The sequence below is a fragment of the Glossina fuscipes genome, unplaced genomic scaffold (genome assembly GCF_014805625.2).
Source record: "Glossina fuscipes isolate IAEA_lab_2018 unplaced genomic scaffold, Yale_Gfus_2 61514, whole genome shotgun sequence".
Classification (NCBI taxonomy): Eukaryota; Metazoa; Arthropoda; class Insecta; order Diptera; family Glossinidae; genus Glossina; species Glossina fuscipes.
The window spans coordinates 867,045-884,712 of record NW_024003726.1 but is presented as its reverse complement, the minus strand read 5'-3'; the positions used below and the strand labels follow the sequence as shown (position 1 = coordinate 884,712).

General features: G+C 34.5%; 1 protein-coding gene across 12 annotated transcripts in view; it reads right to left on the bottom strand.

Moving 5' to 3' along the window:
* LOC119643656 (plasma membrane calcium-transporting ATPase 1) overlaps positions 1 to 17,668 on the bottom strand; it is a 192,817-nt gene that overhangs the window by 99,207 nt on the left and 75,942 nt on the right. For 11 of the 12 annotated variants that reach the window (XM_038043044.1, XM_038043047.1, XM_038043043.1 and 8 more), the window contains one exon: positions 2,861 to 2,999. In XM_038043044.1, coding sequence (XP_037898972.1) covers positions 2,861 to 2,999 — 139 coding nt within the window. Of the gene's footprint in view, positions 1 to 613; positions 825 to 2,860; positions 3,000 to 17,668 lie in introns of those variants that run through there. The other variant, XM_038043053.1, reaches the window with a different exon arrangement.

The window sequence follows — 17,668 nt, the reverse complement described above, 5'->3', positions numbered from 1 at the left end:
TTCGAATCATCTTCACATTTTTATCTTGATATATTAAGGACGTCGGCGGCATCTCTCTTATATCATCTCAAATATTTTTCTCTAGAGTTGTTTGAAGTGTTATTGTAACTAAACCTATAAAACCTACAGTCGAAATCATATTTTTTACACAAAATTTAAACTCATTGAACTGTAAGTGATTGTTTAAAAAAAAAAACAATGTTTCAAGGATTTCGGAATTTTTTTAATGCGTGGAATATACAGAAGCTTTTAACTATGGCCAATAATAGCATATTGCATCTAAGGACGCTGTACACGTGTTGTAGACAAATGCATCAAAAAATCTTCCAATCTATTTAAAGTCATATGAGCCTCTGATATATCTATGTCATATTGATACGTTACAATATACAAAATGTTAATATAGCTTATATTAGTACTGTTTATGTACCAATGTATTTTAATATTTACGTATATATTATTTATGTACAAAAATCGAAAATTTCTTTTTAATCGTTTGATTTTTCTATTTGTATTTTGTCTACCGAATTTTTTTATAACGTTTTTTGTCAAACTTGTTCAACTTGGTGGAATTTCAATATATATCAAGAGATATCTAAGGACTTACAGCTAGTGTGAAATCGAAATTTTGTAAATAAAACCACACCAGTTTATTAGAGAAAAATAAAAGAACTATGACTGGGTGATATAAATGGACGTACATAAGCGAATCGTCAAGGCGTTAGCTTTGCCGTCCTATATGTTTATGATTTCGCCTAAGCACTAAAATCTAGACATACTGCAAGCCCGCAACAAAATAGCTTTAATAAAGTCCTACGGAAAACCTACGGAAGACAAGATTTGAAAATAATAGAAAAGATAAGCGTAACGTAATGAAAATAATATAAGAGATGAATACTACAATTCACCAATATGTGCTTAAAATATGTATAAAAATATTTTTGGATCTGAAGGTTCAACCAGTCGTCAAAGTTTAAAGTGCGGAGACATCCTTTACATAATAATAAAAAGCTTAGTCTTATAAATTTGTATTATGTAAAGAAAAAGCACTGTTTTTACTTTAATTAATTCTAAAAAAGATACGTCATGTTAGAAACAACTAAAGGTGGTAAGTGCGCACATCTAATACGGCCATGTAATAGGTGATTGCATGTATTTCGATCAACTACATATATTGGGGGAAGTGCTAAAGTTTGACGAAGTGTTAATGGGTAAATTTGATGATTTTGACCTTTCTCCACATAAAATAACAGTTTTTCATTTAGCATTGTTGAGTTATTCAGTCCATCATATCCCAATTGTCGGTTTTGCTTTTACCGGATTAAAAATTGTGATTTTCATGCCAGTGACAAAGAGGCCTGGAGGACCAGCAAGTTCAAAAAAAAAAGGATTTGCAAGACTAATTGGACGAAAACCCACCTCAAACTCTCAAAGAACTTTCGAACAGTTTAGCAGTTTATTGATCAACTGTTTGCAGACGTTTACAGGCGATGGGAAAGATCCACAAGGAGAGAAGATAGCTACCACACAAAATGACTGAAAATGTCGTTGCATGCAAAAGGAGAAGAGTTTTCTGTGGAGTATTGTGACTGGCAATGAAAAATGGATCTACTACGGCAGTCTCAAGCGCAAATGTCATGGGTTACTCCAATGGGGCTACATACATCGGCACGGAAACGGAGTCTTCATAGTCATAAAGTTCGGCCCAATGGTGGGTTATGAGCTGCTAGAAACGAATGAAATTGTTTTTGCAGATGTTTACCGATGTCAATTGAACAAATTGAACGATGTATGGTTGCAAAAAGAAAACAGCAATAATAGTTAACAAACACAAAGTTCTTATCTTGCATGACAACGCTCGTCCACACGTTACAAGGGCTGTCAAGTGTACGCTGTTGCATCTCGAATGGGAAGTTCTGTCGCAACCAGCGTACTCACCACACAAAGCGCCTTCTGATTGCAACTTATTCAGATCGATGCAGTATGACTTCACTGACACGCAATTTCGAAATACTGAAGAAGTGCGAAAATGGATCGATGATTGCATCGCTGTCAAATCAATAACATTCTTTCGGCACGTTGACATCATCTTGACCGAAAGATGGGAAAAAGTTGTAGAAAATCATGGAAAATATTTTGGTTAATATATATTATACCAATTTTTCTCAGTAAATGTCTTTTTCAAGTGAAAAAATGACGAAAATACATGCAAGCGCCTAACAGTTTAAAATCAAATATGTATAGTCTATCAACAAATATCAAACCAAATTTTAAAGTCATTTACGTTTTCCACGCGATCCTTGTTTATGTCTATTCCACCCAAGGCATGAGCCCTTTTTTGAAAATTGTTGGAATTATGACAGTTATTTAAGAAAAACATATGTTAATAATATTTAAGCTGCTTAAATATGTTAAGTAGTTCTTTTTTCTCATGAGCAATGGGTATGGTTTATGTGGCTCGCAACGTCCTCTTCTTGCTTCAGAGCACCTCAGTGAAGACAAAATATTGGGAAATTATGGCTTAGACAACGAAAATTCAAATTGTGTGTTTCCATAATTGCTGCTATTGCTAACATTAGCTAATGAGAACTTTTCCTTCAGGGTTCCAAGCGTGAATACCTTGCCATATACAATTTGTTTATTTTTTAATGGTTAAAAGCTTAAAGAGAAATTAACAAATATGGAAATATTTCACGTTTTTCTTCCTTAAATCATAAAATATCAAATAAAACAATAACTAAAGTAATAAAGTAAGTAAAAAAATTAAAAATCCACAATTAAAAACAAAAGAATTAATGAATAAATATTTAAGAGATAATATAGTTTGGAAATGAAATAAAGAATCAAAGAACTGACTTACTTGAGTTTGCAACCGCGTAAGCCCACGAATCCATAGTATTTGGCCCGCCCGCGGCTTCTTGTCAGAGTCAATTGAATCGAATCGTTCTTCGCCCAAGTTCATAGCATTTGTATACTCTTCCGGGTGACCACGCCCCCATCTGCAATGAAAATAAAAATGTACTCTTGTACCAAATTTAACATTATATATTGTTTCTTTATTGGAATTCTGCACAAATTAGAGAAATTGTGTTGAAACTTTTAAGTGGTGCAAGTGCGCTTATTTTCCTACGTATGGAACAGGTCATAAATACCGGAAATTTTATAAATTTTTAAGTTACGTTTATAATACTATGTATACGATATGTGTTAGCAATCTGCCACCATGATGCGTGATTGCGTTAGGCCGAACATACAATGAAACTTCTTGTATATTCCCATGTCTAGGGGACAAATTAAAGGCTCAACTAGTTGACATAATAAGAGCCGAGCTTGTCTGACTTACATCATATTATATGAAAAAATAAACAAATCTAAACAACTAATAAAAGGTTTGAGTAACAAGAAGTACAATATCAATAATTACAATAGCAAAATCTTTGTGAAAAGATATAAGTTTTTAGAAATTGATTAACAAAAAAAAAATTTTTTTTTAAAATGAGTTTAAGAAAACACGTGGTGGTTGGCTTCCCTAGCGAAGTTAAACATAGCAACATAAAAACGATACAAAGAAAAGAAGTTGGGTTTAGAAAACAACTTTTAAATTAAACCGCCTTTGTACTTTTTTTATAATTTTTTAAATAATATTGCATACCATAATTTGAAATTTCATATAATGCAATATTATATAGAAGCAAGTGAGGATATTATATTGTGGTAAGATGGACTAATGATAGCCCACACCACTTCGCCGAACACAGCGTAATAGAAAAGGATATTTTTGACCTTATAATCAAAGTCAGAGACTTTTGTGTAACCAGTCCCATGATGGGCGCAACTTTTGTATAACGAAATAATATATTATGTTTATATAGTGAAAAGGTCAGACGATCGGAGGTTGTAACGAATAAACGTACGTTTCATTGTAAAAGTAACCAGTTCGGTAACATTCGGTAGCAACAAACAATTCACAGACTGTTATACTTAAGAAACACACGCGCAGAAGCCTACTTATTTAGATATGATACACCTTGCCCTACGTACGGTCTCCTTTTAGTAAGTTTCAAGGAGTGCAGTTTGTATCATTTATTGATAATAGTAAAAAAAAAAACGTCGTAGTTCTCTTCTCTTTTGTAAATTGGTATAAAATTTTTGCTTGCTTGCATAGTTTTCTTATGCTAGTTACAACCACTTCGGCATATAGCAGCCTTTTTACGAGAAGAGTTCATGGTACTTCTTTTTTTCTCACATGTAATGTTAATATTGAATATGTTTATAAATTATATGAAGAATTTTTTGTTATTTTACTATTCACCTATCTATTTTTGGATTAACTTGAGGTATTTGTCAATATTTTCTTATTAGAATACAGTATTTACTTAGTGCTTAGTACAAAGGAATGGCCCAAAAGTGGATCGATCCAAACTATTTTCAACAGCGTTCATCCTTGTAAAATCATGTAAAAAATTTCATCAAAATATTTCAAAAGTGGCGATCTACAGCTTGAAGACAAATTTACATGGACAAACATCAAACAAACAGTGAGACGGACAGGCAGGCTCAGTTCGATTCACAAAATGGTTCAAATCGCTTGATATAATAAAATGCGTCTATCTTATCTATAAAAAGGTATAATTTTCAATACTTCATGATAAAAAGTAGTTCGTAATAACAAATTGTCATAGAAATCAACCTTACCGAATTTAGACCACGTATTTTTTGGATATCATCGCATATAAGTGCTCCTCCAATATTCGGACTTTCATAAAAAGTATACCATTTTGCATGAAAATCATGGGTGAATTATTACTAAAACGAATGCACTTTATTGGAAGTAGTGTTCTTGTTTCCTGAATCATTTTCTAAATCGATCGATATAATAAAAAGTGGGTCCGTCTTAAGTCCTTCCGGTTGTTAAAACCGTTCGCATAAAGACAATATTCTATGCACCACGAGCTGCGTAGGGAACACAAATTTTTGCGAAAATCATTATTTTCGATTAAATGACCAGACATTAAAGCTGCCTCATTTTGTTGAAAGCATGCACAACATAGTTTAAAATAGTTATTAAAATCAGATTGGATTTGATGTTTTAAGACATGTTATCATAAGATATATTTAAGTTATGAAAATAGAGATTACCAAAATATTAAACGATGAAAATAGATCGAACTTCAAATACTATTTTTAAATATGTAGCAGACTTAAAAAAAAATATTTTGACAAAAGTTTTGGGACGGGTGGAAAAGTAATAGAATAATAAGCATATATTTAAGTATTAAAATAAATAATTTTTTGATAGAATTAAAAAAATAGCAACACCAGAGCCTCCTCGCGGGGTGGTTTTATTGAAAGAGCAAATTTGTGTCTAAAAAAATCATTTAATTTACATGGGTATACCTAGAGAAGGACGGAAGATTTTTTAGAATTATTGATTCTCGTGCGATTAGGGAGTATTTGAATGAAAAACTTCAATATTTTAACGAAAAAACAAAATCAAGCTAAGATTTAGGTTAACTTTTCACATATTCTAAAAAATTGTGCTTCGACAAAAGCGCTTTTGAAGGTTTGATATGTGTTACATTGTTTTTTTTTATTAGAATGAATTTTTTTTGCAATTAGTTTGCAATCCCAAGAACACAAAAATGTCGTCCTATGTATAAATATTCAACCTCATTTTTTTCCCGAATACTTTTTGGAAAAACTCGCCAATGGCAAAATCATCGGTTTTACGTGTTGGCTGAGAAAACAGAAAGCTAGCACTGGGAAATTTTTGTTTGAAAATGTTTTCAAATGAACATAGAAATCTTCCAAGGACATCTGCTGGCGTATTAGAAAACTTAGAGATCAAGTTCAAAGTTTCGTAAGCAAAACTGCTTTGATGTGATGAACTTTTTTTCTTCTTCCCTAAAAATTTGCAATAGCGTTACCTCCCAGTTCCCCATTTTCTGGTCTCATGTTTCCTTTCCTCCAGTCAGTTGTTTAAACTTTCTACTCGGTTTCTTGCGTTATGTAATATATATTGTATGTGGTTTGATCAACGACGTCCATTGGTGAAAATGATAAAGTAATGCGAAGTGTTTCAGAAGCCCATTGAACACTGTTACAAGCTTACGGGGATGCAACTCCACCATATTCCAATCGTCAATTTTGGTTTCAACGGTGTAAAAGCGGTGATTTTCATGTCGGTGACAAAGAACGGCAGAATGACCAAAAAAGGTCGAAGACAACGAATTACCAAGACTTATTGAACGAAAACCCACATTAAACTCTCAGAGAACTTTCGAACCGTTTGGCAGTTAATAAATAAACAGTTTGTAGACGTTTACAGGTGATGGGAAAGGTGCAAAACATTCATGGCTATGAATGTTTTGCTTTACACATTGAGGGATCAGCAATGTATGGGGTATGACGGCTACTAAAACCGAATTAAACTCTTACTACAGATGTCTATCGACGTTAATTGAACAAATTGAATAATCTATTGCTGCAAAAAAAAGACAAGCAATAGCGGTAAACTCATCCACTTGCATGACAACGCTTGGCCCCACGTTACAAGAGTTATCAAGGATACATTGTTGCAGCTTAAATAGGAATTTCCGCCGTGTACTCATCATCAGGTATAGCGCTTTCTAATTGCCCCTTCTTCAGATCCATGCAGTATGGTTTAGATGGCAAGCGGTTTCGAAATGAATAGAATTGTTGTTAGTTACACAATCATGTAAAGGCACAACAAAAGCTTTCGCAACTACCAATCCAAGTTCAGAATCGTTATTTGCAATAAACTCGGGAAAAACGTTACAGTTTTACTGTTCGTTTAAATCAACAAAACAAAGGAAAATTTGTGAAAAAAAGAAAATAAAAAGCTTACAGGAATGGTAGAATAACAAAACTAAAAAATTTTCAAGGATTACAAAATGTTTAATAAAATTATTAAATTTCAAACGAATTCCGGTACTTGTATACCACATATAAATATAAAAACCTCTATAAATATCACTTTGCCTAAATTATACGCTTCAAAAAGTTTTCTATTAGTTGTTTACAAAAGTTTTGATCATTTCTTCACTTCAAAAAGGCATTCATTGAAAAAAATTGGTGCAATGAATATTAATCAAAATAGTTTAATGATTTTCTACATCTTACGATATTTTTGGCAACATGACGGCACAATCTTGAAAGAACTTGCGAAGAACTGGTTTGGCAGCAATCCACCCACCGACCCATTTTCACACTTCTGCAACTCTGTGGTAATAACAGGCGCCATGTCTGGTCAGTACGCTGTAAATGACACAACTTCCCATTTTAGCTGCAAGAGCGTATCCTGCACAACTCTTGCAGCAAGTGACCAAATGGCATTTTCAGTTAATTTGAGAGGTAAGGCGTTACTTATCTTTTGGACCTCTCCCATCGTATGTAAACGTCTAGACACAGTTGATTCGTCAATAGTTAAGCTGCTCGAAAATTCTTCGAGAGTTTGTGCTGGGTTTTCTGCCAATAAGTCTTGCAATCCGTGGGTCTGGAACTTTTTTTGTCCTCCAGTTCATTTTTTGTCATTGATGTGAAAACGCCTACTACTTAAACCGTTAAACCAAAACTGATAATTGGGATATGACAGCTTCTGAGCTTGTTTGATGGGTTTCGGCAGCGGATATAATTAAATCAAGCAATAACAAAAATGAATGTCGAAGATGCAATTTTGAGGGTTCTATGGCTAGCGCCGGCGTAAGCTGAATAAATCAATAATATTAAACGAAAAAAATTTTATTTTATTTAGAGAAAGGTCAAAACTATCGAATTCAATCGTTATGTACACTAGTATTTCCTATTTCTTCACCGTTTTTGCCTGCAGAAGTTGCTGATCACATTTTTTCAAACCACCCACTATACGTGGGTCAAGTCAAAGTCGAATTTTCATTGTTGATGAAGTAAAAGCGGAAATGCAATGCAGAAAAATGACCAAGTTAGTTACTTTAATAATCGTCGATTCGAAAGAAACGTAATTAATTCATTTGGATTGGATTTGTTACAGGCATTTAGTTTTTAAATTAGACAAATTAATACGATTGAGCATCCGATTATTAAAATAAAACAGATATGCGACAAATATAGCGAAATTTTTGATACAAATCTAAGAGTGATTCCAAACTGTAAACCACACTTTTACCCAAAACGCAGCGCTAAGCCTATATTTTTAGAGCTAGGCTCGTTCTTTTTGCGCAGTTGCCAAAATTTAAAGAAAAAGTTGAACATTTAATGAGTCAAGGTATATTATTTCCCATTCAATTCAGCAATTGGGCCTATTCCTCTGTTTTTGTAAGCAAACCTAATGTTTCATTACGAAACTGTTAAATACACAAATTGGACAACATCCTTTAGCAAATACAAAAACGTTATTTTACACTACACGCCATAGGGAATGCTTCTCAAAAGTAGATTTTAAGTAAGAACATTCATAAGCCGAACTTGATGAAAAATCGAAGCAGTTTATGATAATAAATACTCCACGACGACTTTTTCAGCACCAGCCTTTTCCACCTAGAATTGCCAGTGCGCCAGCTATTTTTCCAACCATTGTTGAATAATTGCTTTCTGATATCGAAGAAACTACAAATTACTTGGATGACATCATTACATCAGCCCAAACATTGCCAACCCACTTGCTTCCCCTTGTAGATGTATTTCAAATTTTAAAATCTAATGCTGAAAAATGGAATATGCTAAAATTTCACCTCTTATAAGACAGAATAGAATATCTGGGTCGTATAATTACAACTGATGGCATACTCTCTGATGATTTGAAAGTAAAATATGTAAGTAAATTAAAATCACCAAAGGATTGGAAGCAGTTACAAGTCTACTTGGGAAAAGCAAATTACTAGGTAGTAAAGTACTACCACAGCCTTGTACCTAATTTTGCTAGTGACGAAATGCCCTTAAACCGTTCACGTAGAAAAAACATTTAATTCGAATGGGATGACGATTAACAAAAAGCATTTGAAGATAAAATTACATATAGCTGATACTACTACGCTAGCTAATTTTCAAAAAGCAACACAATTCTTTAAATTTTGGTTTTATCACGCAAAAGTTTGGCAACTCTGCGCGTGTCTTGTAGTCGCGTTTTTATTCTATCAACAAATATTAAATTTTTTTTAGTTGTATTTCTTAGCTTTTTGCTTTATTAGTGTTTAAATTTAAAAAATTCTCTAAAAGAATAAAGTGTGAATTTATTGTATATGAATTTATTAACCATATATGTGAAAAAATCATTTTGGTTTATTGTAAGCAACAATTGAGCTCTTGGTAAAAGTCTCTCTTTTTGCCTTTTAATCTGTGTTTACAGTTTCCGTTAGTTTTCGCTCTATATTTACAGTGGGCAGGGAAGTTGAAATTTGTTTTAATTTTCCTGAAAATTTGTGCCGTCGAAAAATTATTTTTTTTGTTTTTCTTTTTCGTTTTTTTTTCCTTCATAAGCTACTTATTTTGTTTTCAATGGACATGGATTGTTTATTTACTCCATGTCGTGCGAAAACTGGCCCTGAATCTGAACGATTCATTTCTTGCTGGTTGTGTGATCGTTTTGGACATGCAAAGTGTGCTGGTATTACCGGCCGTGCTGCTGATACAGTCCTTGACCCTTCTAAAGGTTTACGATGGTCATGTCCTGACTGTAGAAAGCGGGACATTGATTTCTACAAACTCTTCACGGAGACGAGAAATTGTTTCTCAGATTTGAGCAAAAATCTCGGCTCTGTGTGGGAGAAGTTTGAATTAATCAAGACTAGGTTTGATGAATGTCGGTATATTTCGCAGTCATCTTCCTCACCAGCTAACGTAGTCTCAACGCGTAGCGTAGCGTGTGGTTCGTCACCTCCTAAGTCCGTTTCGTTGGTGCAAGTTAGCGATTCCCTAAAGGCTACAAATAATGTTAGTGTTTCTGCTACGGCTGAGTCGGTTGGTAACCTAGATGTTACAAATAGTCCGAGAAGTCCTTCTGGCTTGAGCTATGCTGAAGTGGCAAGGGTATCTCCTCCCATAGATGTCACTCAATCTTCTCAGGCGTCATCGCCCAAAACTAATAAGGGTAATAGTAAATCGTCCTCTCCTCCTCGCTGTTCGGGTGTAAATGCTGGTCGCCAAACTGAGCAAGCTGCTCGTGCAAGTGTGTCGTGCAAGAGTCCTTCTCAATCTAGAGCTATCTCATCTTTTAAAATTCTAGTTCCGACCGAAAATATGGATTTGATTTTAAATAAAACCTTGTGGCCGGTTGGATCATTAATTAAGGAATTTATCCCTCGGGACCGACTCCGTAATGCGAATGCATTAGCTCTTTCCCCTTCAAAAAACTAAATACTTCTTCAGCCTCATTTTCTCTCATTTATCAAAATGTTAGGGGCCTAAACTCAAAAATTCGTTCTACCTTCCTAAATTCAGTGAGTACGGAGTTTTCCTGTCTGGTCTTCACTGAAACATGGCTGAAGCCAGTTCTACATTCGTCGGAACTTTTCCATAATTCGTTTCAAGTTTTCAGAAACGATCGTTTGTATCGCAATGGTGGTGGTGTTTTAATTGCTATTTCTACGGCACTCCCCACCTATTCGTTTGAATTTCCAACTACTCCCGATGTTGAATTTATCGCCATTCGAGTGAAATTTCCTAACAAACACTTATATGTGACCTGCTCCTATATTCCTCCAAATTCGGATATCTCGGTATATAAGAAACAGGCCGCCCTCATTTGTGAAGTGGCCAAGCAATCTAGACCTACCGATATAGTCCTTGCGTTGGGTGACTTCAACTTGCCTCAAGTCAATTGGTTTTACAGTGATAGTTCTGGCTGTTTGATTCCTTCCTCAACATCTGATAAAGCCGTTGTGTTCTTCAATGAATTATTTGATAATAACTTAGTTCAATACAATGGTACCCCTAATTGTAATGGGAGATTTCTTGATCTCTGCTTTGCAAATTTTTCTGAGGTTTGCGTTAATCGTTGTTTTCCGTTTAGTTTACCTGAGGATCCATATCATCCAGCATTGGGTGTTTCCCTTCATTACAAGTATGTTGGTTCGTTGAACCTCTATAACGTCCCAAATTCAAATTTTTCAAATCACATCTTTCTCATTTTGTGCTCGATTTCTCTGAGGGAAGCATTGATAGCTTACTGTCGTCGTTCTACAATGTATTAAATCAAGCTATTTCTGCATCCGTTCCGATCAAGCAGTCCCGTCCTCGACGTAAGGATCCCCCGTGGTTTAATAAGACAATTAAATACTACAAGAATAGGAAAAACAAGTTGTTCAAAAAATTTTCGAAAAGTGGTTCTTCTTTCGACTATTTCGCTTACTCTGTTGCAAGGCATAAATTTAATTCCCTCAACCGCCAATACTACTGCAGATACTTTCAGTTTGTTAAATCTTCCTTGTTTTCTAACCCTAAATACTTTTTTAAGTTCGTTAATTCCAAAAGTAAAATCTCCACAAATCCGACGTTTGTGTCTTTTAATGGCTCCGAGTCCTCGGATGATTTTGAATCCTCAAATCTCTTTGCGGAATACTTTCGACAGAACTTTTCAACTGCCAATTTTGATTTATCGGAAAATTATCCATATTCGATTTCTAATTCGGTTTCAATTCCTAACTTTGTTATATCGGAAAATGACGTTTTTGAAGGATTGAACTCTCTGAAATATAATTGTTCGCCTGGACCCGATGGGATCCCCTCATGTGTACTTATATCTTGTGCTGGCGAGCTTTGTGATGTTATCTCAAAGATTTTTAATAAGTCTTTGAATTTAGGTGTTTTCCCTTTGTGTTGGAAGACTTCTTTCCTTATTCCTATTCACAAAAGTGGTAGTAGGCAACTTGTAGAGAACTACAGAGGCATCGCCAAGTTGAGTGTCTTACCTAAACTGGTCGAGCGAATTGTGGCTCAGCATATAGCCTTTTCCATGAAATTGTATATTTCTCCTTTCCAGCATGGTTTTCGAAAGGGAAGATCTACGGTAACCAATCTGTTGGAGTTTACTTCTCATGTTTTCAAGGCTTTTTCTAGTGGTTCTCGCACTGATGTCATTTACACCGACTTTAGCAAGGCGTTTGATATGGTTAATCATAGACTTCTTAGATTTAAAATCCAGACCTCTGGCTTTAGTTGAATGGTTAAGCTCTTATCTGTATGGTAGATCATTCAGGGTTTTGTTTAACCTCATTACCTCGGATGAATTTCCCGTGACGTCTGGCGTACCTCAAGGTAGCCACTTGGGACCTATTTTATTTAATCTTTACATCAATGATTTGCCCTCCGTGATTAAATTCAGTAAGATTTTAATGTATGCTGATGATGTGAAACTGTTTACTTCTTTTTCCGTAGAATCGCAATCACATCATCTTCAAAGTGATTTGAACAATTTGGTTGCATGGTGCTCCCTCAATCTTCTGAAGCTAAATCTAAATAAATGTAAGAAGCTTTCTTTCTTAAGAAGGAAGTTTAGTACCCAATACTTCATTGATTCGCACAGGTTGGAAGACGTCGATTCGTTCATAGATTTAGGCGTTCTATTCGATTATAGGTTACGTTTCAATTTGCATATTGAGTCCTCGTTAAGCAAAGCTAGGTCCGCTCTTGGTTTTATAAAGAGGTGGTCCAAAAAGCTTGATGACCTATTCTTGAGTATGCCTCTGTTGTGTGGTCTCCTTCATATAGATGCTACGTAGGTTCAATTGAATCTATACAAAAGCAATTCTTGCTGTTTGCCCTTAGGAATTTGGGTTGGGACCCGATTTCCCCTCTTCCACCCTATGAAAATAGGTTGCTTCTGTTATCCTTACCGTCACTCGAGAAACGTAGATTTGTTCTTGGGGTTTCCTTCCTAATCAAATTAATAAATGGTGCAATTGATTCGCCCGCATTACTTCGTGAGATTTGCTTTAATGTCCCTAACCGCTTCTCCAGGCACTTTATGTTGATAAAGCTTAGTCAATGCAAATATAACTTTGAACTGTTTAACCCGCTCAGAGTTGTTTGCAAGAACCTAAATGATGTCTATCATATATTCTCATTAACGGACTCTTTAAAGTCCATTAAAGCAATTTTGCTCAACAAGCGCGATTTACCTATGTCGTACTTAAACTGATTTAACCTTAGATTTTGTCATTATGAGTCGAAAATTTATTTGTTGTTAACAATTATCGGTTGCCAAGCTTATGCATGTTTGCGATGGCTTAGGGGTTCACTTGCAATTTGGTCCTGTATCGGTTGTGGGTGTGGCTCTATGCTAATTGTGTACATGCTTTTTTTTTTTTTTTCTTTTTTTTTCCTCCTTATTTGTTTTATTGTACTTATACTAAGTTTTATTATTAAATAATTTTAAGATTTACTTAAGAGTCAATTGAACTCGACTGCTATTTTGTTTTAGTTGAGTTTCTTGTATAGGTGGAAAAAATTTGTCTTTTGATTCCAATTTAATTCGCAAACACGCCAACAAAGACCCCATGTTACGTATAATTCCATCTTTTATAGAAAATGCATGGGCCCAAAAATTGTGAAGAAATAAGTTCCTATCTAAGACTTTTCTTTAAAAGTAAATACGCCTTTGCTACAAATACGGGATTATCGTGTTTGAACACTCACTTTATCCGAGTAGTTATTCTTGCAACGTTGGAAAGTGGAATCTTTCTTGAACAAGTCAATTAGACAACATTTATGGTGGTTAAACATTAATGAAAACATTCGCCAATCGCTACGAGATATGATAATTGTAAAAATCCTGCTCCACATAAGGAATACCAAACTTGGTCGAAACCAATAATTAGTTCAATTTGCAAATCTACGTGGATCATTTGCGTCGATACCTATTCCCAACTTTCTTAAGTGACTGAAATGCCCATTACAACAACAGATGGCACTATTAATGCCATATCTTCCATTTTTGCCTCAATCATTTTGCTTAAAATGGATTAGCCGAACGTTTTGTAAGATGATTTAAATTCTACGTTTGAAGACGTATTGAAGATGGACTAGCAATGAGGGATGCCGTATCTAAACACATTTATATAAATCGTTTCATGACTCATGCCGAAGGTAGATCTACAGCCGAATTACTTCATGGACAATCCTGGACGGTCACATGATTTTACGAGACTTAGATGACATTTTTATTATAAATTATTAACATTATTTAAAAGGGAGAGTAGTGTCATATACGTTCACCCTGTTATACATTGAGTTTTTTTTTTCTTTTTCTTTTTTTGCTCTAATTATACACTGTGATATAACACTAAATGATATTAAATTTTAACTATGGAATTATAAGCTAGGGAGAAAAAACGCGTTTTTTCCGACGTTATGGACAAAATATAAACTAACTAAATTTGAATAAAATTATTTGTGAAAATTCCGTTCTTTTTTTTAATGCCATATTTGTACAAAATCATAAGTCATGCAACGCAAAATTTCATTTTGGTCGTTCGCTTATTTGAACGTGCAAAGAAACTAAACATTCGGATTGCAAAATAAACATATATATATATGTAAAACCGATCGTTTTGGATGGATATGAAAAAATTAAATTCAATATTAAGTGGAAAACAATATGGACTTTATCCTCATATACATATAAGTCAAAATTTGGCCGTTTTGGTCTTGTTTGACGAGTTAACTTCTTTTCGTCGAAGTTTTAAAAACATGCTGATAATTTACACATTATTAAAGCGGTATAAACAATAAATCAACAATCATCAACTTTTCATCCACTTTGCCTGAAAGAACGTACAGAATCTTGGTCTTCAGCTTATCGCTAGCTAAAAATGCCGGAATTAAAACAAGTAAAAATCTCTAGGTCATATTTAGGTTGGACGAACTGAACACATCGGTCAACGACAGCAACCATGAGTTAAGCAACACTGAAAAACTTCATGCTAGTTTAAAGGGCACTGCTTTGGATATAATTTCATCGTTGAAATCCAATGACACGTAACAATGTCAAGGCCACTGATTTATTTAAAAAATGATTTAACAATAAATAAACCTCCTGACTTTCAGATACAAACTAATTCAGTCACCAGCTAAAATCCATATGCCTACGACGTAGTCGATGTACTCAAACGGGCAAGTTGCTGATGGATTTCTACTATATTCAACTACTTCAAATCTTAATGGACAATCATCTGCTAAATGGGAAGAGCCTCTGTCAATTGACAAGCTTGCATCATAGTCTACAATGGAATTAGTTGTAGACAAGTGCCGCATGTAAGAAAATAGAGAAAGTTCTTAGACAGGCAATTTGGAATTGGCATGTAGTCAGGAAAAAGGCTGCATCAAGTGGTCGGAGTGCTCTAGTGGCCGCCACGGCACGCTCATGTTCTTGTACGTTGTGCGTGTGCCGAAAACACTTCATTACTAATTGCTCTCATTTTGGGAATTTAAACCCATCACAAGTGCATAAGAAGACCAAAGATTGAAATTGCGCATCAATGGCTTAAGAAAGGCGCACACATTTAAAAATTAAAATTTTGACCATTTCGCAACAAAGCATCATTTATTAGTGCTCTTCGCTAATACTGTCGCCGAGTCCACCCCAATTTTGCCTAAATCTACAGAAGAGCGTGCTACTTCTATAAGAACAAATACGTTACTAGCTGCAACAGCGATCATAAAAGAGATAGCAAGGCAAGGTTTTTCTGTTGATGCCCTAATTTCTAGTGGTAGAAATCTACTATAGTTTATCTTTACGACTCCATAGTTACTATAGCTATTCTACGCGACCACCTCGATCTAATTAGTCCCACAATTAGAAGGGTCATAATAGTTATGCATATTTTGTAAAAAACTATCCGTGATGAAATGAAAGCTTATCCTAACCGTTGCATTTAGTATGGATGGTTTAGTTTCGAAATTTTCCATCGTGCAGAGGCTCATTTTCCGTGGTTCGTATCGATATTACAAACAATAATCTACAGATCCAAATTAAACGGTCATTATAAAAATGTCATGTCCGACGTCATACATGGCACGGGCGATAACCCGTGCAATTCGAACTTCGAATTATCAGGTGCACTGCGATTATCGAAGCTTCTAAGCAGCTTCATCGGTTCATTTTCCAATGAGTCTGAAATTCACTATTTGCCGGATTTCATGATCGTTTTATTATAAGTGTGAGCATTCACCAAAGTTTAACATATTTACAGCTAACAGGATATTTCTTATCAGTAAAATGACTTCACGTTACGTTTAAACTAGTTTTGTCCAGATTTTCAAAGAAACAATTTTTTTAATTAGCCAAAAAATCTTAATTAAATGAGATTTGCCGGAAATAAAGCGTACCGCCTTGCCTTCTTTCGTTTTTGCGTTTTGTGATAAAAAAAAACAAAACCATTTAAGTAAACAAAAAAAAGACCGGAAAATGTTGAAATACCACGAGTACGCCAAAGATATACATGTACTATAACTCTTTAAGGAGAAACGGATGCAAGGAATTTCTTACCGGACGGGATGATTTTGTGCCCATGGCTACTCTTTAGGGTTCAAAGCTGCACTCCAAGAACTTTCTCTTTTTTTCTATGCCATGAATTCCTAATAAATTAGCTGCTCAATTTTTAATAAATTTGGACTCTGCTTTTTATGGTCCTGTACTGCTAGCAAGCGTTTTTCCCAATTTATTTGATATTTCAGCACATTGTTTTTAATTATTATTATTTATTTTTCTTTTTTGGATTTCCTGTATTCTTTTGTAATTTTGTTCAAACAATTTTGCAATCCACTTAATTTTTATCCATTTTCCTCATTCCCGTTTTCGTTGTTCTAATATTTCGTTTCATTTGCAAACTTCATTTAAGAAGCTACAAAATAAGTCTTTTGTTCAAAAACACGGCTTTTCGGTTATTTGCCATTTTCAGGAAACACAACGATTTCAACAATAATGGCGGACACAGCGATGACCGATATAATAAAAAGAAAAATGGCTATCTTTATTTGTAGACGGCTATAAATGTATAATACCACGATAATCAATGCATAAAAAAGAACAACTACGACAATTTTGATCGCACAATTTGTTTGCGCTTCTGACTATTACATCTATCAACATTATAAACATTTGTACGAAAAATAAGGGTTGAAAAATTGCTTTTATGATTATATATTGCCTTCATTTGTAGAAATAAGGGTTGACGAAAGTATTTCAATAAAGAAGTTTACTAAGTGGACATTCATAATTTGATCGTATTTAAATTATTTCCTTTATCTTTTTTTAAAATTGTCCAATTAACACTATATATTAGTTTGGTGAAAAAGAAATCCATTATTTTTATATGAACTTCAGGACTTTATTTAACATGCTTTGGATTATCCGATTTGGGTCAAATATGCATCGTTTTATTGTATGATTTGTTGCCATTTTAAAGGTAACGTCAAAATGCCTTTCTCATAGAAGTCCAGGTCTCTATTTGCAAAAAACTCTAGTAATCGATTTTCACAATCCTCCCTAGATTCCAATTTTTTATCATTAAAGAAATTTTGCAATGTAAGAAAAAGACGATAATCGCTTGGTGGCAAGTCCGGACTGTATGGCGGATGCATTAAAACTTCCCAACCTAGCTCCCGAAGTTTCTGGCGAGTCACTGTAAATGTGTGTGGCCTAGCGTTGTCCTGGTGGAACACGACACCTCTCCTG